Genomic DNA, 20,957 nt, shown 5'->3' with positions numbered 1-20,957 from the left:
GAGCGCGTCGTGTTTGTCTCACTAAAAAACTGCTCCGGAGTCGACTCTTCTCATGAATCTGTCAGTGTCAGCCACAGCTCCCGGGCAGGGGGTGTAGAGCTCCAGCAAACCCCGGCTGCACTTCCTCTGACTCCCAAACTTCACAGCTAATCAGTGGAAAGCTGTCACTTATTGTGTAGAAGCTTGCATAATGTGGGATTTCAGCTGGACATTTCAGGTAATCTAAGGTGAGATGAGTGGAAGCTTGCTTGTGGAATAATGAGTGTTCCTCCGCAGAGTGAGGCAATACACAGCAAAAACTAATTAAGAACAATTCCATTTCAGGGGGCACAGACAGTTTCAGCAGAAGTCTTTTTCTTTCAGAATTATTCACAGGAGGCGTTATTGATGATTCGCCACATTCGGCAATTTTCCCACCATTCTCCTCCTCCATTATTCATCCACCTCTACTTTTTAATCTCCTGTGAGCTGACTCAGAACTCCACTTCCATTTGCAGACTGTTCCTCCTCTATGCTCATGTCTGTGGCATTGATTAAATGGACCCCAGTGGGCTTGGGGATTACATCGGGGTCTATCTGAAATGGCATTTCTACAGTGTTTTTCTATTACTGAGCATACTATTGGAATTTAGATAACTGGGTCTTGGTAGGCTTTGTTGATTGCTGAGTTTACTTGCCTGGGTCACATGGGGTCCATTTGCTGCAATTTAACAATTACTGGCTTTGGCGTGTTTGCTAATTTTCAGTTTTCACGTCCCTCATCAGCCTACAGAGCAGCCAACTGAGCCCCCACAGGAGGCAGAGGATAGGAAGAGGGAATAGTGGAGGCAGAAAATGAATACAGACAATTGTTTTTCATCAGCTGAGATGGAGCAGGGACACGATCAAACAGGACTGAGACACATTAGATAGCAGAGGACGGAGAGGAGAGATGTTGCTTCCGCCGCCGCTTCTGTCTTGTACACATAGTTGTGGTTTTAAATATGAGCTCAACGCTGGGGTTTAATGAACAGCTGGACCCTTCCTCGCTTTCACTCTTTGCATCCACAACAGGTCAGAAAGTCATTAAAGGTGTGTGAGATCACTTTGTTTATTCACGGATTGCGTTCCTGTGTATACACTGATGTTGAGCAACATGACATCCAGATCTTTTTCTACATCCATTATTAACACATGCTGATTTTCAGTATCTAGAAAACCTGAAGGCTTTTGACCTCTGATATTCCTCGACAAGTGACCGGGGCAGCACTGTCACACAGCTTCTCCACCTCCCCACACAGGTGGAGTCATTGGTGTCAGACTGTTTTGCTTTTTACATTTCACATTTGGGGTGAAAAAATAAAACTGTCTGGCGCTCCGCCTGTGTTCCAGCCAGGTTTGGCGGTCGTTCCAGCTAAAGGTCTACACTCTAACAAAATATATACTCACCCTGCACAACCTGCAAAAAAAAAAGATTTGAGTCAGGCAGCGGCATCCTCCACATGTCCTACTCGAGCACGGAAATGATCACGCAGGCTGAGCTCATGAGGGTACAAACAACCAGTACAACCACCAAAACCAAAAAATGCAGTTTAGGTTTTCATAATAGTTGCCACATTTTTAGTCAACAAAGATACATTACATTACATTACATTACATTACAGTTCATGGTGGTTATCCTCAGTGATAGAAATTTTCATAGCCTTTAATTAAGTAAACGTAGCAATATGACATACATAATAAAACACGATACTTGTAAAAGTATTGTGGTTTAAAAGTTGACCAAAATAAAAGTGTTAGCGTCAAAACGTACCCTAACCTGCAATTGGTTTCTTGGCCACTTGGGGCACAGTTGCATATTTTAACATCCAGCATTTACGGAGCAACATCATTCATAAGGATTTGATTTTGGTCTGGCTCTTTAACTGCTAAATACGTTCAGCAGCTGAGAGGAAAACCAAAACTAGGAGCTAATAGAGGCTAAAAGGTTTAGTCAAATATTTTCCTCAGGAGTTTGGTGGACACCCAAACCCATTTATTGACTGCTGGTTATAGTTTAATCCTTTCCAATGAATCGTTTTTAAAAACTCATGACGTGTTATGTAACTAAATCGTATGTAAATCCTGGAGTAAGTATACTGTGCATCACTGGTTGTTCTGTGTACTGTTATGTAATAACAGTTGTAAGCTACTGTGTGTTTCTTATGTGGCTGATGTGTATGAGACTCTAAAAAAGAAATGTTGTTTGTTTGTTTTTCCAACACTTTCTGTTCTGTTATTGCTTTTCGTTAACACAAACCAGAAAGAATCATCTGTTCTGCTTTCTATAAACTTGTTTTAGTTTGGTTACCCCTGAATATGAAGACTTCTAACTTCCTCCAGCAACAGTAGGAGTTGTGCATCACACAGACATTACTACCTGGAGACCTACAGATCACGACCTCGCAGGCCTCAGCTCGGAGGAAAAGCAGAGGAGTCAATCTGTTGGTTGAAGGCTCTGTGAAACCTTTTCATAATGAGGTCAGGGTGATGCCGTGTGAGCTGTGAGTGTGTGTGTGTGTGTGTGTGTGTGTGTGTGTGTGTGTGTGTGTGTGTGTGTGTGTGTGTGTGTGTGTGTGTGTGTGTGTGTGTGTGTGTGTGTATGTGTGTGTGTGTGTGTGTGTGTGTGTGTGTGTGTGTGTGTGTGAGAGTGTGTGTGTGTGAGTGTGTGTGTGTGTGTATGTGTGTGTGTGTGTGTGTGTGTGTGTGTGTGTGTGTGTGTGTGTGTGTGTGTGTGTGAGTGTGTGAGTCAGACGCCTTGAGAAAAGGTTTATTTCCTGTTTGAGCAGATTAGCCTGACCAAACCCCTGGGAGGATTGCAGGCTGCTATAACTTACATGAAGCAGAAATGACTCCATGGCCACATTTAAAGGTAGCTGTGATGATGATGAGCACTTGTGACTGTCTGCCCCCTCCAAGTCCTCCTCTCCTCCTCATCCTATGGCGGCTGGTGACACAGAGCGAGGAGAGGGAGAAGCCTGGCTGTTAAACAAACTGAAAATTGGGTTGGGGATTTTATCTGGCATGAGGACGCAGGGATTATTACATCATGATGCAACCTGCTGGATGCTTCACTAGGTAGATTCTTCATGCTTTCAGTGGAGAGTCATTCACACAAGGAACATGAGCGCCTCCTAGTGTCACAAAGGTGAAGTGCAATAACTCGACACTGCTTTCTTATTCGAAGCAGGTTTTGAGAGTGAAGGCCATTCTGATGGGGAAAATGAAATAACAAATATGTGTTTCCGTGTGCTGTTAATGTAAACTGTTGTCCCACAATGCAATGCGCATAATAAGATAGAACAAATACAGGAGCAACTGCAGAAAATGTTCCTGGAATAAGATGATGAAACAGGTTTAGGAAAATCTCATTAAAAATAAAAAAGTCAAAATTAGTTGTAAAACAAGTTTGTTTTTTCTTCGTGAAGTTTAGTTGGCAGAGGTCACAGTATATATATTACAATGTATTTAAATGTATCATAATGAGCCATATGAGCATTATTGTAAATACAAACATCCTTCATAGTTCCAAACAGCTTTTCTCATGATATAAAGAGGGACCTAGGGTTTACAAATATTACACGCATTGGGGTTTTCAAGGATGAATCCAATAATCTTTTGACTAAATTTGACTGTTTTTAAGCATAAAACTAATTAAAAGTAAATTAAGTATGTTGTCTGTCACTGTAGGCTTCAAAATACAGGAATATATTAATAAATACAAACAAAAAAATACACATAAGTAAATACAAAACAAAGAAATTTAAGAAGTAAAAGATTACTTTGACATTTTTAGTGAAAACCTTTGTTTGCTTTCTCGCAGAGAGTTGGATGAGAAGTTTTAAATGGTAAATGTGAAGCTACAGCCAGGACACTGGGAACTCAGCTCAGCTTAATAATGAAAAACCAGATGATGGACGGAGTTAAAATGTGTGATTTTGTTGCCTTTAGTACAAAGTAGGCCACAAGCTCAAGATAGAGCCTCCAGTGCCGTGCCCCATGAGAAGTGGGCTTGTAAACAGAACTGTCACATTATTGTGATGGCTGCAATACGTGCAGTGAACCCAGGCCTGCCCTGTTGGAAGAAAAGGCTAATGTGTGCCTTTGTTGTGTGGCAGAGCAAGTATAAAACAATATAGAGGCCAATGCTATAAACACATTTATGTAAGAATTCCACAGAATGAAATGTTTGTCTAATGAATAATTTCTGGCAGGCACGCTGAGTCATGTGATGACCTGCCACATCTTCTTAAAGGCCGTCATGCTCACACTTTGAACATGACAAGGCTGACTTCTTCCACATTGATTTTCCACTTGATTTGGTGCCTCTCCATTTATATACATCCATCCTTCTTCATTTCTTGTTATTTCCCACATGGAGATTATTTATTATTACTTGGAAGAATGTCCTTTAATGACTACAGTGTTTGAAGTAAGTGAGCCAATGTCACTGGCACCCATGCTACGCACTCTTCTGTAAACTGTAGCTGAATCTAAAAAAAGCCTATACCCAAGTTTGGAGATGCAGTAGTACGACAGAGTGTCACAGCTGCCCTTTCCTTAAAGTCAGCAGCAGTGACAGGAAGTCTAACAACCTCTGCAAAAGAGAGGATAAACATAATTATGGATTACAGCGTTTTGAGCTGTAGCGGAGGACAGACCCTGCACCAGTATGCCGCGCTGCAGCTACTTATACCCTGCACGTTAGCTCATCCTGAAACCTTCCTGTTCACTGTCATACAGGAATGTCTGTATCTTTGCTTCATTGAAATCTTTCTGCTAAATGAACTAGACATAAGTCATGAGAATAAAGAACTCCAGCAGTGTTGCACAGTGTCAGACAAGAACTCTATCAGCATGACTCAAAATGTATAACTGCTGCCCTAATGCAGTGTTGCTCAGGCAGTGCGAGTACGCCTAGGGACACTTTGGAATACTGCAGGGGGGGGATTGTGACATTGTGTTAACATGTTAATTAAAAAATAACAGTTATGCATAGTTCCTGAAATAATGATCATGTGTTAACTAAAATATGTAAATGTAAGTTTCATAAACCAATCATAAACCAATCATAAACCAATCGTGCAATCGTTACAACTGTTACAACGTGAACACATGAACACGTGAACACGTGAACACGTGAACACGTGAACGTGAACGTGAACACGACGTAAATGTATTCACGTTCACGTGTTGTTCACGTGTTCTCGTTCACGTTCACGTGTTCCGGGAAGCCAGTTTTGTCGAATGACATACGAAAATCCAGAAAATGTATTTGTAGTTAAAACATCACAGCAATACAGCTGACTTCTCTTTTTGTAGGCTTGTATTTCCTACTAAAAATAGAATAGTTTTGTGCTGGTCAGGTTCAAAGGGAGTATATTACTGAAAAGGTTTGTGAAGCTCTGCCCGGATACAGACCACATGTTCTCGCTTTGAGTTGAAATGTTGTAGTTGTTTAACAGAAACCAAGATGGCGGTGCTGTTCTCAGCTTGGTTACTGTAAATAGTGTTTGTCATTAAGTTTAGAAAGGTTTACACAAATAAATGGGTCATTGAACCTTCTCTGTAAACAGAAGCAGCCTACGTGGTCCTTCAATGTATAAAGATCTCATCCACAGTCAAAAATAAACTACAATTGCTTGTGGTGGTGAGACAAAACCTTCAATGCTTAGTAACAGTCAAATTATTAAATGGCACACATATTTTCTTGTGTTCTGATGCACTTCTCTTCAGAAACCTCTGAAGGAAAGGAAGGAACATATAATTAACTACCATACTTATCTCCATTATCTGTACTCCTGGCCTTCAGTGTTCTTCTCATCTTCTTCTAATGTACATATTAACTGACGTAACAACACTTGAGAATTACTGATGCAGCCTTTTTCATGCCACAAATCCTCGATATCCAACCAGACACTGTCACTGGGCACTGCAGACAGAGAGCTTCAACTAGTGATTATTTTTATTAGCAATTCATTATATTTTAAATAAGTAATTTAATCTATAAAGTTCGTCAAACAACTTCAGCTCATGCAGAACGCTGCCGCCAGAGTTTTAATTGGACCAATCTGTACACTTGCTTACAGTTACGTATGAAATAGAAGAAGTTCTGCCGCTAGTTCATGAATCACCAAATAATCTGTGGACAAAATACATTTGTGATCTCCTGGAGGAATATAAAGCCAGCAGGCCCTGAGGTCTTTGACGTCAGTGGCATCAGAGAAAAGCTCACGTTGGAGCAGCTGTCAGTTCTGCTCGACTTAAATGATTCAAATGATTATCGAAAATTGTGGCCCAGTAATTTTCTGTTGATCAACTAATCTCTTAATCAACTAACTAAGCAGCTGAAATAAATAACTTTGACCATAGCAAAGTCATTTTATGACCTATAAGAACTGTTTTCAATGTTCATTTTCACATCCATACCATCTCAAATCAAATCTGTAAAAGCATCCCTGAAGAAGCAGTGACGATCAGAAAGCTGTTTTATTATCTGAGTATGGAAGAAGCTTTCTCCAGGTACATCCAGCAGAGACACTGCTGCGGGTCGCAGTGTGACGCAGGACACACTCCAGCTGTGTCTCTGTCCCCAATGGACACTGCGAGCGAGGCGTGCTGCGCCTACTGGGCAGACTCACTCATGGGAAGGGGGGGGGGGATATCTCCACTGGACCTTTTAATAGATTGACTCATTAAATACTCAGCACACAGACACATGTAAATGTATGTTAAAGATGCAATTGGAAACACTGAGAGTGCTCTTAAATGTCAGATGTGTTTGAAAGTAGATGCATTCCAGGCTGTAAACATTCCAGCGTCTAAGTAACCTGCTGCCAAGCATAAATACAGACCCTGCATTAAAAGATGTCAGTAACTAAATGATGCTTCTTGTTATTTTGTGAGGAGAATGCAGCCTGTGAGTTCATATGAAGGCCACAGTTTTAAAGCAATTGTTTTTTTAGGGGTTTAATACAACAAGGATACAATTATCTCATTTGGGGAATAGCACACAATTAGTTACTCCTATAATGAAATAATTCAGTGGCACTAATAAACTATGGACATATTATAGATTAATTGTGGTGCTTGGAGAAGAGAGGTGGACTCATGAATATGCACCAGACGAACAGGGGAGCCTGCAGGAGCTGTGCATTGCACACGAGCCACACTGCTCACTTTGTTCATCTTGGACAGAGTTCACCGTTTAAAAGGGGCAATAACATTTATTCATTATATTTTTACAATTAACACTTGAAGGCACTTGCAAATGACAAAAGTACAAAATGGAAACCATACTTTGGTGTTTCATTTTTACCTCTTTACTTAAGATTTCATTAAACAATAAAAATAAAAAATAAACCAAAACACTGATAGGGCCAGTTTAAAAAAACAAAAACAAAATATCAACAGAATGTGAAGAGGTTACAGTCTGTGTACGTTTACTTTTTTATTGGATTAAATCCAATTTGGCAGGAAACGAGACAACGACTCATGTTTTCCATTCTTCCTCCCCGCCGCTGGGGGACTACTTTGTGCGTGCGGCAGCTCCGGGAGACAGACCTTCAGTTAACAGTTATTCACACATGGAGTGAATTTTGGATTTGAAAGGATTCAAAGCCGATCCTGAATTGGCCCTCTTCCCTCTAGGAAAATGTATGTTGCCGTTACACTGGTTAGAACATCGCTGTGACCCCCGGTGCTAGGGTTTAGGCTGGCCGAATTCGAGTACAGCCGGTAATTGAAGGTCAGAGCTCCCGGTCGCTGAGAATACTTCTCCTGTTGGAGAACGGAGTAAGACATTACCTTGCTAATTCTTATTTGTGGTCTGATAAACAGTAAATTCATCATATTTAATGCCCCATATCATTATGTTCCATGCTACTGTAGCTGATATTCTCTGCGGGTTGCCGTTGCAATATGTGAACGGGAACATTAATTGTTAGACAGGGTTTTAGATCAATATATATCACTATATAAGAGTTAAGTCGGAACTTCTGTAAAGTTTGCTGTAAGGTGGCATGATAACTGGAAAGTTTCTCTTCTCTCAACTTTTAATGGTTCACATCCATTCGACAAGATTGCTCGGTGGGACAAACCACCAAGTCTTACATTGGAGTAGGCACACCATCCTTTGTGAAGAAGTGCAACCGATTCATGGGTAGGATTTGCTTGATTCCTTTACAGCCAAGTACAAGTCACATAAGGACCACACACAGGTATTTGTACTTTTTTTGGCACTATCCTTGGAGTGGTCAATTCTTGGCTTCAATTAAAGCGGGACTGTAAAACCCTGGAGATCTGTGAAAAAGAATTTCTGAGCAGGTGGCACTTCTATGCACAGCTGGCAACCTCTCGCATCCCAATTAATACGCTGAAAAGAGGCAGACCATCCATGGAGCAAGAGTAGAAAGCCCCGGAGTGAAAAAGATGGCCCACATTGCTCCCCCTCCTGATGTTCGCAGAGATAATGTGGACACTTGCCAAAATAAGTTGAAAAAAGAGGCCACTACAGGCACTGCAAGGATGCACCCATCAAGTCTGATGTTCATTTTTGCTTCACAGATTAAACCTAAAGGCCAAGCAATGCCTACTCATGTCAATGAGCAGTTCAACCAAAGAAGATTGATTTAGTCTGGATTTTATTTATCTGACGCTGAGAATTTGGTCTCAACTCCATTCAAATGGAAGCAAATGGAATTTGGTTTTTGTGGCATTGACCAATGACTCCTTCTCCAATAGAGGTAGTTCAGGAGTAACAGGGACACAGTTGCTGGAAAGACAAACTGAAAGACAAATAAAATCATCTACAAAACTATCTGCAATTCTTCATGGTTAGATACCACCCAAAGGAAGTGGTTAACACAAGAGATTTTAATGAACTGTTCCTCGGCATAAAATACGTCAGTAAATACCCAACTACTGAAAAAAGGCGGTTGCTAACAAGTGGCTGGAGACTACGACATCACGCCAAACACTAGTCCTCCTTTAGCTTAGTGGTGGAGTTTATAGCTTTTTACTTCTGCTGATTAAATGTAAGCCTCAGAAATCATAAACATGGTGTTCATTTGTGACGATTATCTTGCTGCCAAATTCATGAAATAAATAAATAAAATAGTTAAGTAAATAAATAAAGTAACAAATTAAAACAGAATCAATTATTTATTATATATTTATATTATAAATATATATATTTATAATATAAATATATAATAAATAATTGATTCTGTTTTTGTTTTTGTTTTCTTTGGTACATTTAATGGCATATTAATGTATTTATCGAGTTATCTATGGCGGCTTCTGGATGGAGGATGTTGAGGGGGGTCCCTTTTTGTCCTATTCAGTCTGACAAGCCCAATTAATGCTGGACTAGATGGAGAGACCAATGAGGGAAGCACTGGAGCCCTGCATTGGGACTTTACAGCTGTGATTGAGTTAGACACCACTGAGGGCGCAGAGAAATGGGGAGGTGGGGGTACAAGACGCAATAATACAGGCGTGTGCAGCAGACCAAAACTGTGAATTTTCTGCCATCTGACAGAAATTCTGTTCTGATTTATTCTGTTATTATTCTATTGCTCGTCTGTAAATGCACTGCGTAGGATGTTTCACATAGGGCTTATCTATTAGTTGAGCAATTCCCAGCATTTCAAATATTTCCTCAGCTCTCCTCTGTGCACATGCATGAATATAAGAGGGTCTTTCTTAACAATTGGGCTTTTGGTATGCAGTGCGGAAAATAATTATCTGATTGAAATATTAGCCTACTTCCAAATGTTTAAACACAATATCACACCTGGTGACTCACATGCTCTATAATTAGTGCAGGAAGACAAGGTACTGAATAACATGACTCACTTCAAAGTGCTCACACATTAGAATATCGTTAACTAGATTTTCATTCTCTGGCAACGAGTAACTGCAAATGTGATGAAATAAAATGTAATGAGACTGTGCAAATGTTAAATTGTGCTGGATCTAATTATGCTTTAAAATATAATAATAACAACAAAACACAGTTATTTCAGGTCTTTGACTTTACTGGGCATATTTAATTTTTTCTCAGGTCACAGGTTCCGGCTTGAAAGCAATCTGAACCTTCATTGTTACATATACGCTGCAATACGCGCTCTGTCAATGGGAAAAGTAATAGAATAGAGACAAGGTATAGAGTCTATGCAGGTTCACATAAAAAGATAATGAAAGTGTGTGTGTGTGTGTGTGTGTGTGTGTGTGTGTGTGTGTGTGTGTGTGTGTGTGTGTGTGTGTGTGTGTGTATATGTGTACGTGTTTGTCTGAAAGAGTGAAAGAGAAAAAGTGTTAAAGTTGAAGAAGAGAAGAGAAGAGAGAGAAAGACAGAGAGAAAGAGACAGAGAGAGAGAGAGAGAGAGAGAGAGAGAGAGAGAGAGAGAGAGAGAGAGAGAGAGAGAGAGACAGGCAGACAGACAGACAGAGAGAAAGAGAGAAAGAGAGACAGAGAGAGGGGGGGCGGGTGAGCACCAGCGCTTAAATACGGGAAGTGGAAGCAACTGTGACGCACTGAAGCACAAAAGCATTAAAGATTAATGAAATGCCAGTGCCAGAAAAACTACGTCCAGGATGCAGAGAAATATGGTGATTACACATCTTCTCATATTTCTTCAAATCGTTTTCATCTCACATCCTCAAGGAGCCCACAAACTGCAGGTGAGTTTTTATTTTTTGGTTCATGATATGAACTTATCTTACAAACTCTGCTGAATATTGTGTGTGGGATCCAAACAAAAGCCTATCTGGAGTGTATTCTGCTGAACATTAAGACAACATTATGAGTGGCAGCATTGTTAATCTTTGAGAACATGTGTTGTGGGAGAAGAGAGCATTCACAAGATATTCAATACAATTATAGAAAGCTTATTTTTTTCCAGCACAATTACATGTCTGTGAGAACATGACAAGTTGTTGCTGCCATGGTGATAATAATTTATACGGATAGATTTTCCTCTGTTGCTTCCACTTATGATAATAGTTGATCTACTAGCAGCTATAGACAAGAGCTAAATTATGAAAACTTGATAATTAGAGCCAGGATAGGTTGTCACAACTGGAAGCTATAAATATGCTGGCAACAATTTTGCAATACATTAGTGCGAAAAAAAATCATATTTCCCTTGTACTGTGTCTCATTTTTATTAGCTTTTATATATCTGTATGCTATATCTTCGTAGTTTAAAAGAGTATTCAATTAGCCTAATTTAGTGTAGCACTTAAATAAAGATGATGGACTCACAAGACACAGATTTAAAAAAGATATTCTAACTTTCAGTCACTAGTATGGGTCAAGGTCCAAAACTGCAAGTTTTGAAAGAACACCTGCTTTGCCTGCGAAATGCCCACATCTTTAGAACTCTACATCACATGTTTGTAGCTCAGGTTTTCTGTAAAGTCTCAAGCTAAAATAACCCTTTTTTTAACTATTAAAAGCTCCATCCATAAACACAGGAGACATGTTTCACAGCCTGCGTAGTACTGTTTGTGATGAGTAAGCTGAACATCATGTATAAAATTAGTTGAGTGACATTTTAAAATTCTCTTCATTCCATTAGGTTTAGAAGCCAATTCACCTTCCTCCAAATCGGCAACATGCCGGAGCTGAACTGCTCCCTCGCTGCTTCTTTCACATCTGGTGCCACAGTCTTCAGTGATGTGGGTTGCCCTGAGGCTGCTGTGGTGTGTGGGATGAACATCTCTTGGGTGTTGGCTAACGCTACTGCACAGGATCTGTATAACATGTGCTTGAGCGAGGAGGAGTACCTGTCCAGGAACCTGGGGCCCTCGAGGTCCCCTGTGTTCCTTCCCGTCTGTGTCGCTTACCTCACAATCTTCCTGGTGGGCGTACTTGGCAATTCTCTGACCTGCACTGTCATTTTGCGCAACAGGGTGATGCAGACACCCACCAACTACTACCTGCTGAGCCTGGCGGCGTCTGACCTGCTGGTGCTGCTGCTGGGCATGCCATTAGAGCTCTACGATATGTGGCAAAACTACCCCTTCCTGCTCGGGGAGGGGGGTTGCTACTTCAAAACCTTCCTATTTGAGACCGTCTGCTTTGCCTCCATCCTTAATGTCACAGCGCTCAGCGTGGAGCGCTACGTGGCGGTGGTTCACCCCCTCAAGGTCAAACACGTGACCACACATGCTCACGTCAAGAGGGTCATCTTCATGCTGTGGGTGCTGTCCATGCTGTGTGCTGTGCCGAACACTAGCCTGCATGGGATTATAGTGCTGCCTCCATGGTTTGGACGACAGTTTCCGCGATCTGCTATCTGCCGTACGTAGGCCTATATATTTTTAATTTAGATTTAAATGTAGCTATTTTTACAGAGCAATGTTAGCAGCGTTGTGAGGCTAAGGGCTACATCAGCATGTTAAAATGCTCACAGTGACAATGCTAACATGTTGATGTTAAGCAGGTATAATATTTACTATGTTTACCATCTCAGTTTTGCGTTAGCATGCTAACAATTGCTAATTGCACAAAGTAGGCCTACAGCTGAGGCTATTGGTTCATAAACACAAGTATTGGACAAATAAAGTTTTGAACTGATGATTGTGCTATGTATATAAAAAGTCAGAGGATCCCTTAAGTCCTTACTATCCATCCTGAGAAGGACATAGATATCTGTACAAAATGTCATATCACTTCATCCAATCGATGTCCAGACATCACATTAAGGTACATTGTTTGGGAATCATGCATGTTTTAAACACATTTTATACTAATACATCAAAAACATGTTGAGATATTTCACTGGTTAAGTGAAACTTAAAACCTACTGGTCATAAGGATTTATCCTCGAGGCACCATGAATATCTGTTCCATTCATCCAGCAGTTAAAAACTAAAATGTCAGCCAGCTAAAGAAAAGTCAGTTGATTACCGTAAATCAGTATGATTCACCTTTGGAGTGGACGAAAGTCTTTGCAAAATGTTACAACAATCCATCTAATAGTTGTTCAGGTATTTCAGTCTGGTGGACCAGCCAACATTGCAATCCCTAGAGCAGGGGTGTAAAACATGCGGCCCGTCAGAGGGTCCAATCCGGCCCGTGGGATGACTTTTCTTAAGAAATTTCAGGTTGTTCGTAATGTTTTGAAATTTGAACATTTTCCGAATGTACTTGTACTTTTTTGCACTAAATTGAAGGGAAAAGTTGTGAATTGTCGTTATTAATAGTTTATTATGCTGTGATTTTACTGGTCCGGCCCACTTGAGATCAAACTGTGCTGTATGTGGCCCCTGAACTAAAATGAGTTTGACACCCCTGCCCTAGAGCCATTCGGCTAGCGTTAGCTTAAAAGGGCTAAGAGGTTTCGCAGTGGTGTATGAAGCTATTATACCTATGGCACTCCTGGGTTCTTCATCTGACTGACAACTCTATTTGTTACATCTCCATCCTCAGATATAACTAAGCCCACCTGGATGTACAACCTGATCATCCTGATTTCCACGTTGGCCTTCTTCCTGCTTCCCATGCTGATAATTAGCATTCTCTACCTGATCATTGGTTTGTGGCTGCACAGGGAGAGGATGACGACTTTGGTGACAAGCTTTGGATCGGAAAGTCTCTCCAGTTCCCACAAGCAGAAACTGAGCAAACGCAACCTGCAAGTCACCAAAATGCTGTGTGGGTGAAATTTCAGTCATGTTATTTCGAAGTTGCTCAATTGACTGTCTCTGTGTGTATGAGTGTTTACACCCATTGTTCCCACATGTATTTATTATTCTTTTAAGGCTATTTCCATTTTACTATTTTTATTTACATGGCCTTCTGTGTCAACTTGCTGTCTGTCACAGGCTAGTGATTTGATTGACATCATGATTGTAGACATGTCCCAAGTCACTTGTGCCTTAAACCTGCATTCAGGGGCGGCTCCAGTCTATGAGAAAATGACCCGACTTCTCACTTGATTTATTACCTCAGTAAACATTTTCATAATGAGTTTATGGTCTCAATCATTAGTTTCAAGTCTTCTTCAATACACGATGACTGTGGTGATTGACATGTTTTTTTTTGTTTTAAGCATTTTTTTTGTTAGCCAAAATTAGCATCCCAAATAATATCAAAGTTAACATGAATTACGGATGCACCTAGCTAACAAAGCTAGCTAGCTAACAAAGCTAGCTAGCTATCGCTAGGGTAAGTTGGTAACCTAGCATTTGCTATGCTAATGGCCTCGCTCCTCTCCAGCTCCAACCCTTTCCTTCAAATACGGTCACTTCCAGCTCCAAAAAACTAAGATGGCGGCAGTCAAAATGCCTAACTAATGCATGAGGTAATGGTGGCTAGGTCTTCTTCTTTTATACAGTCTATGGCCCAGGAATATCACGTGGTATACAATATGTGTGTGTGTGTGTGTGTGTGTGTGCTTCCGTTTGCCTGTCATCATTCACCTAAACTGTCCATCTGGCCTTTCCAGGTGTGCTGGTGGTTGTGTTTGGCCTTTGCTGGGCTCCCTTCCATGTGGACCGCTTGATGTGGAGCTACATTGACTTCTCGTCCGATCTGCACCTCCAGGTCTTCGAGCTCGTCCATATCGTCTCTGGAGTATGCTTCTACCTGAGCTCTGCCATCAACCCCATCATCTACAACCTCATGTCCACCAGGTTCAGAGAAATGTTCAGTCACCATACTTGTTATTCTAGCAGCTGGCAAACACGCTCCAGTTTACAGACAACCCAACGCAGCATCTTGAGCGAGAAAATGTCCAACAGTATGAAATGTACTTAGTCTGGGACAAAGGAAGTCCAAGAACATTATATATGGATGGGTGAAAAATTAATCTAGGCCTACAGGGAACGAGGGGGGATTGAATGGTTTGATGAGGCTGAAAAAGGTATGGATCGTATCCTTTGACCTACACAGCACACTTGCTAGATCTCATTCCAACTAGCAACCACCATCACTAACATACCAACTGAGGGAATATCTTCTGGTAGAGCTCAGAGACTTAAAGAATCTCCATGTATGCCAAGATCGTTGAAGCTGATCTGGAGGCAGGGTTTCTGTTATCAGGTAATTATCCGTTTTGACGAGAAAAGCTGTAGAACTTTAAATCTCTCCGTGTCCTGTGAAAATAATACCCTCAAAGCACAATTTAAATTGTACTAAAATAGGCTCAAATTAATTTCCACATATCCTGCTATTTTGAAAATGAATCTTCTTAAGCCAAGTCTGTGTTTCAAGACGGGTTGGATGGGTTGCCGACGCAACTGTCTGTTGCACTGGGAGCAGGGGTGATCATTTTAGCCTCTTAATAGCACCGCTTTATAAAAGCACCTTATAAGACACTTTGTTGATTTTTCATTTAATTTGTCACCCATCTGTACATATAAGTATGCCACGATAGATAGACCTTCATATGAGAAAGGTCTTCAAATGGAATGTCACACAAAGATGAACAGATGAACCATATGACCAAAGGCTACGTGACAAGCCTCAAGAGATGCACTTCAGAAAGAATAAGCACACACTTCAGTAGTTCTTCAGTCTGTAGAGATGAACTCCGTCTTGCGAGTAGCTGACCGGCAGTTCCGCAGGCCCTCTGTGACGAGGTGTTGGGTATGAGAGGGACTGCTTTGTCTTTGGTTTTCTGAGTCATCGACCACTGAAGCTGCCGCTGGAGCTGCCACTCCAAACAAATGCTGTTTCCTTAAATTTCAGACTTGATAACTTGGGTGGCTATTACAAGCAAATACACTTAGTAAACTTAGTAAATAATATTCTCACGAGCAGAAGATCCTCCTAGATTCAGATGCACTGAAACTGGTATCTCTACAGAGTGTATTTATCTAACTTCAGCTGTGTTAGCCACACACTGCTATCAGTCACCCAGATGGCCCTGACTGATGGCTGGAAATTGAAACTCACTCAACAGCTATCAAGACTAGCATTAAACAAAGAACAGTTTCAGCAGAAAAACCTATGAAAAGCAAATACACGTTAACTTAGTCAACTATATTCTCAGTCTAGCAGAATTTAGAATCCAATTAAACTGAAAGTGAAAAAATGATGAGATGGAGAAACACCGACCTCTCTTGACGTCAATGTTCCGGTGAACAATGAAATTATCATATAAATGATACAACAGCATTGTTATGCATGGGAAATATAACCCATCGACTGTCTCGAATGTAAACAGTTCTATTTGAGTATGGTGGTGCAGTGGTTAGCACTGATGCCTCACAGCAAGAAGGTCCAGGATTAAAATCCTTTCTGTGTGATGTTTGCATATTGTCCCTGTGCCTGAATGTGTATAACTCACAGGTGGATGATGAATGCATTTATTGTGTATAATATGAACAATAACATTTTCAGGCTGGCTCATTATCACGCTTCTACAGCAAAGAATGGCTCCTGTTTAAAAAAACATTTGTAGGGGTGAAAAGTGAAGTGAAGCAGCGGAATGAACATCATGTAATTGTATTTATAACCCGTGGTGAAGCTGAGTAATCATGTGCCTTACAAGCATTTCCACACATATTTACTTGATAATGTACTTACTTATACAATGTATAATATTACTAATACTACATGTTGTTTAAAGCTTTAGAAATGGTTACAGCCAGGTTTAAAGGATCACCTGCATCTATTGCTTTCCTGATAGTGAAACATGTAAGTGTTATTGTTGCTTCGTATGTTGAATTAATTGCTTTACAGTTTTGAAAATTGTATCAAAAACAACACCTGTATGTAGGACATGTAGATATTTATCTATTTTATTAATGCACAGGAGGTTTCTCAGTTTGTACTCTTGAAATAGGATATATGATAAAATAACCTTCTTTTGAACATCGGTGCTGCTGGTAATATGTGCCTTTCTTAATACAGGTTTAACTCAGAATCAATGATAATGATAATTCTGAGGGTTGAGGGGAAAGATGATGTCACTGGGTCAATAGGAGGACAGAGATGAGCTGATGGATACTGTTGTAATGACGTGTAATGAGTGTGCCACACCAACGCTAATAAACAGAAATATACCCGCAACTTCCATAACAGAATACACTGTTTACCCACCAGCTCCGCAAATAGACTTGTTTATAAGTAAAAGGTATTCATTGAAGAGCGCCGTTATTATTTTTTGACAATATGAATATTCTATGAGCAGAGCGTGGGCACTGTGAAATGAAAGCACAAATCTACAAAAATGAGGATTATCATGGGGTTCATTTTGACTTCCATTTACAGACGTGTTGAAGATGCATGCAAGAACGTTTTTTGACTTCACATTTTTATCTGTTCAAACTAAACCTACATGGAAAATTATAATTTATATGCATCACCCTGACATGTCAAAAACATAACACAACGGTAAACTTATTAGACCACCTCTGTTAAAGCAGCAGATGATAGGGAATGGAAGGGTTACAGCACTCTTACAATATTCTAATGTCAAAATGATAATTTTAACAAGCACAAGGACAGAAGGTTATGTATCAGAGACTAGAAGGATATGGAGGAGGAGAAATGATTAATTGCAGAGAGGACAATGAGAGGTTTTTCATAATGAGATGAGGGTGAGGATGGGGACTGACATTAATATTCTGATTGGAGATCGAAAGACCTTTCTAGCAAGAATAGCAGTCGAGGAAAAAGACAGCAGACTACAACTATATAAAATAAAATTGTAGTGGTCCGTGTATTTCCATGTTGATGTTCTCAGTTCCTTGTCCATTTTTATCATAGTATTATTTACTGCCCTTTACTTTGATTATTATTTCAATGAATTTCAGTCAATGTTTTACTTACTTATTTACTAACCATTATTATTATTTATTATTAATAACAATCATAATGATACTTTTGTGTTTCCCTTTTATTTGCCTTGTTTTTTCCCTCACAAAAAAATACTGATTTTGGATTTATAAATAATGCTTACGTTATGGCTTGTACTTTGTCGTGTTTTATTTAAATTGTACGACAAAATGAGTTTGTATCTTTAACTAAAGTACATGTATCGAGAAGATAAGTCAATAATTAAAAAGTTTTTAAAAAAAAGATGCTGTGAGACTGTTCATGATATGAACACCCCAAGCCCAACATTCAGCAGTGGGATGAAGCAAATACAACTTTGAAGTTTAAGGTATGAATTTGATTGCATGCATAGTATTGCAACGATTTGATGGATTGCATGAAACATTGTTTGCAGGTATAAAATAGTTTTTTCAAAAATTGTGAATCACTGCAACCACAAGAGGTCCTTGAGCATACAGCCATAAATGAGCACAAAAATTGTTATGCTAATGCATCCAGTAGTGTGTGAGATTAGCCACGGACAGATAAGACGCACACAAACGCATGCAAACACACACACGACCGAACGCATGACGTCTGACAGTGATAATCCATTGAACATAAAGTTTTATTATTAATCTATATTCAATGTAGAAAGTGTGTGTGTGTGTGTGTGTGTGTGTGTGTGTGTGTGTGTGTGTGTGTGTGTGTGTGTGTGTGTGTGTGTGTGTGTGTGTGTGCGTGTGTGTGTGTGTGTGTGTGTCGTCTTACAGTTTAAAAGACATGCAAGTAAGGTTAATTAGAAAACTCAACTCAGGGTGTACCATTCATCGGCCTGGTCCATAGTGCACGCTTTCACCTCAGAATGAATGGATGCATTATGAATTATGAATTGTTCTGCAAACAAAGCCTGAATAGGCTTCTAATGCATGACCACAGATTCGAGGGCAACCGTGGCCTTAACTGTGAGAAGCGAATTTTCTATAAATAACTCTGGCCAGTGAATGATAGTGTGCATAACGCCATTTTCTCTCCCTCCTTCCTGTAAATTGCTTTTTCAGACCAGTATTAGAATGAGTCAAGGTTGAGCTACGGTATTTTTCAGCTGCGAACATGGTACAATAAGTTCAAATATTTGCAGAACAATGTACCTACAAGACTACAGCGAATGTCAGTGTGAGCAAAAAGTAATTTGGAGACTGTAAATATCGGTAGATAAAAGGGAAAGGGATATCAACAGCACATTGATTAAACTCTGGCACCGCTTTACTGTTTTCATTGTATCCTTGTTATACCAGTCTTAGTGGGTGAGATTAGCTCTCTACTCAATTTATATACGCAAGCTATTTCACGAAGGACAGGTAAACCCCAGGACACAGGAGTTCTACTGTGATTGCATTTTCCTTTTGTGTTTAAGTCTGACGCTCTTGTGCTGAAATTACTCACAGACCTGCAAAGTCAAGAGGGAGAAACTCCCAAGGAGAGCAGGAGAAAGTCACGGCTCACATAATCCAATATCCCAGTGCTAAGTGTTTTCATCCACGCTAGTGGCATGGCTCTAAGGACGACCGCTTTAAGGTCGAGAGACATCTATATTTCATAAGCTCTTAGATAAATTGCTATTTTCAACAGATGGTCATGGTCCCCAGAGGTTGAATCCTTTGTTGATCCCCAGACTTTTCCTATAGTTTTAACCTATGGTTCTTAGTGAAATATCACCACAACTATTAGATGGATTTCTATGAAATTTGGTATACTTTGATGATTCTTTTACTTTTCCTTTAGAGCCATTGTCAGGTCAAACTTTTTATTATGTCCAATACATTCGTTTATGTCTTAATTCCTGCAAAACTAATGACACCCATCAGCCTAGCTTCTTGCTAATAAGCAAACTTTAGCATGCTAACATGCTAAACTAATTTGGTGACCATTGCAAGCTCATAAAAGTGGACGTAGTCACCATAAAATCACACATTGGTTTGTGGACTAGTTTGGAACCCTCGAGTAGGCTATGGCATTAGATGGCGACGGCCATTGGAAGTAAAACCAAATGCTGAACAAAACATTTTCTAGTGGCCAAAATGTAAAAACATCATTTTATGAACTGAAAACACTGTGAAAGGGTCAAAGTTTTGTGCCAAAACACGGACAACACCCAGATTGGACAACACCGTGGTAGAAACCTGTCAATCACAAGGTAGCCTTGCCCAAAAGCACAAGCTGCTTTATCGTCTATGTTACTCTAAATGGGATCATAATTTATAAAATGAACAACATGCTGTATTGATCAAGAGTTGAAACTAGCCATTGTATCAAGAACAGTCCATACTTTGATGTTTTGATGTTAGGAAAATGTTTACTGAAGTAATAAATCCAGTAAGAAGTCGGGTCATTTTCTCAGACTTCTATGCAATTAGACTTCCAACCTTGCAACCAATGGACCTGCCCCCCCTGCTGGCTATTAGAGAGAATGCAAGTTTAGGCACTTCCGGATTGGCTTCACTTTTCAGACATTACACCTGCTAAACATCATTATGATAGAATTGTGATTGTGAGCATGTTAGCATGCTGATGTTAGCATTTAGCTGAAAGTGCAGCCTCACAGAGCTGCTAGCATGAATTAAAAAAAGGCAGGAAGGAAAATACATTTTAAAACAAAAATAGGCACCGTAGTCTTTAGCAAAGCAATTCATCTCGTTTGACATCCCCCTGATATAGCAAAAGTGCAACTGACGTGATGATGTGAGCATGATACAAAGCTGAGCTAATATTAGGTGTAATATTAATTTACTATCATAACTTTGTGAAACCTTAAGATTCGGCTGAAACCAAATATCGGTTGCAATAATCATGCCAGCAGCATAACCCTCAGTTTAAAAAGTTGTGAGTGTGTTCTTACTAAGCTTTGACTTCAAGTAGTTTTCTGTCTGCTATGATCTATTTAATAAAGCAGCAGAGAACAGTAGTCCCCCAACAAGAGCTTGAAGATTACCGGCAATGATGCAAAGTTCTGTGTTAAAGGGAAATATTGATATTCCCGGGGGCTCGTTGTTTCAGAGCCGGATAAAACATCAAAGTATGGACTGTTCTCTATAAGCATGAATTTATTGTTGGACTGGTAAGGAAAGCACTTGGAATAAGATGCATACTGTATATGTCAACA

General features: G+C 40.0%; 1 protein-coding gene across 1 annotated transcript; it reads left to right on the top strand.

The window, feature by feature from the left end:
* The first annotated feature begins 10,568 nt into the window (after positions 1 to 10,568).
* On the top strand, positions 10,569 to 18,060 carry LOC115023013 (neuromedin-U receptor 1-like). The gene is made up of 4 exons (XM_029454152.1): positions 10,569 to 10,704; positions 11,604 to 12,328; positions 13,460 to 13,684; positions 14,478 to 18,060. Exons 2-4 carry the CDS (start codon positions 11,641 to 11,643, stop codon positions 14,786 to 14,788), a joined length of 1,224 nt encoding a protein of 407 aa, XP_029310012.1. The 5' UTR covers positions 10,569 to 10,704; positions 11,604 to 11,640; the 3' UTR covers positions 14,789 to 18,060.
* The last annotated feature ends 2,897 nt before the right edge of the window (positions 18,061 to 20,957 follow it).

This window comes from Cottoperca gobio, chromosome 17, assembly GCF_900634415.1.
Source record: "Cottoperca gobio chromosome 17, fCotGob3.1, whole genome shotgun sequence".
Taxonomy (NCBI): domain Eukaryota; kingdom Metazoa; phylum Chordata; class Actinopteri; order Perciformes; family Bovichtidae; genus Cottoperca; species Cottoperca gobio.
Note: the sequence above shows the minus strand (reverse complement) of the source record. Positions and strands in the feature narration are given on the sequence as shown.

What these genes read in the sequence shown, in the direction of transcription:
- LOC115023013 (XM_029454152.1), top strand. Translation starts at nt 11,641, where the DNA reads ATGCCGGAGCTGAACTGCTCCCTCGCTGCTTCTTTCACATCTGGTGCC. An exon ending in TCCGCGATCTGCTATCTGCC is followed by an intron (nt 12,329 to 13,459) that starts GTACGTAGGCCT and finishes CTCCATCCTCAG; the next exon opens with ATATAACTAAGCCCACCTGG. An exon ending in GCAAGTCACCAAAATGCTGT is followed by an intron (nt 13,685 to 14,477) that starts GTGGGTGAAATT and finishes TGGCCTTTCCAG; the next exon opens with GTGTGCTGGTGGTTGTGTTT.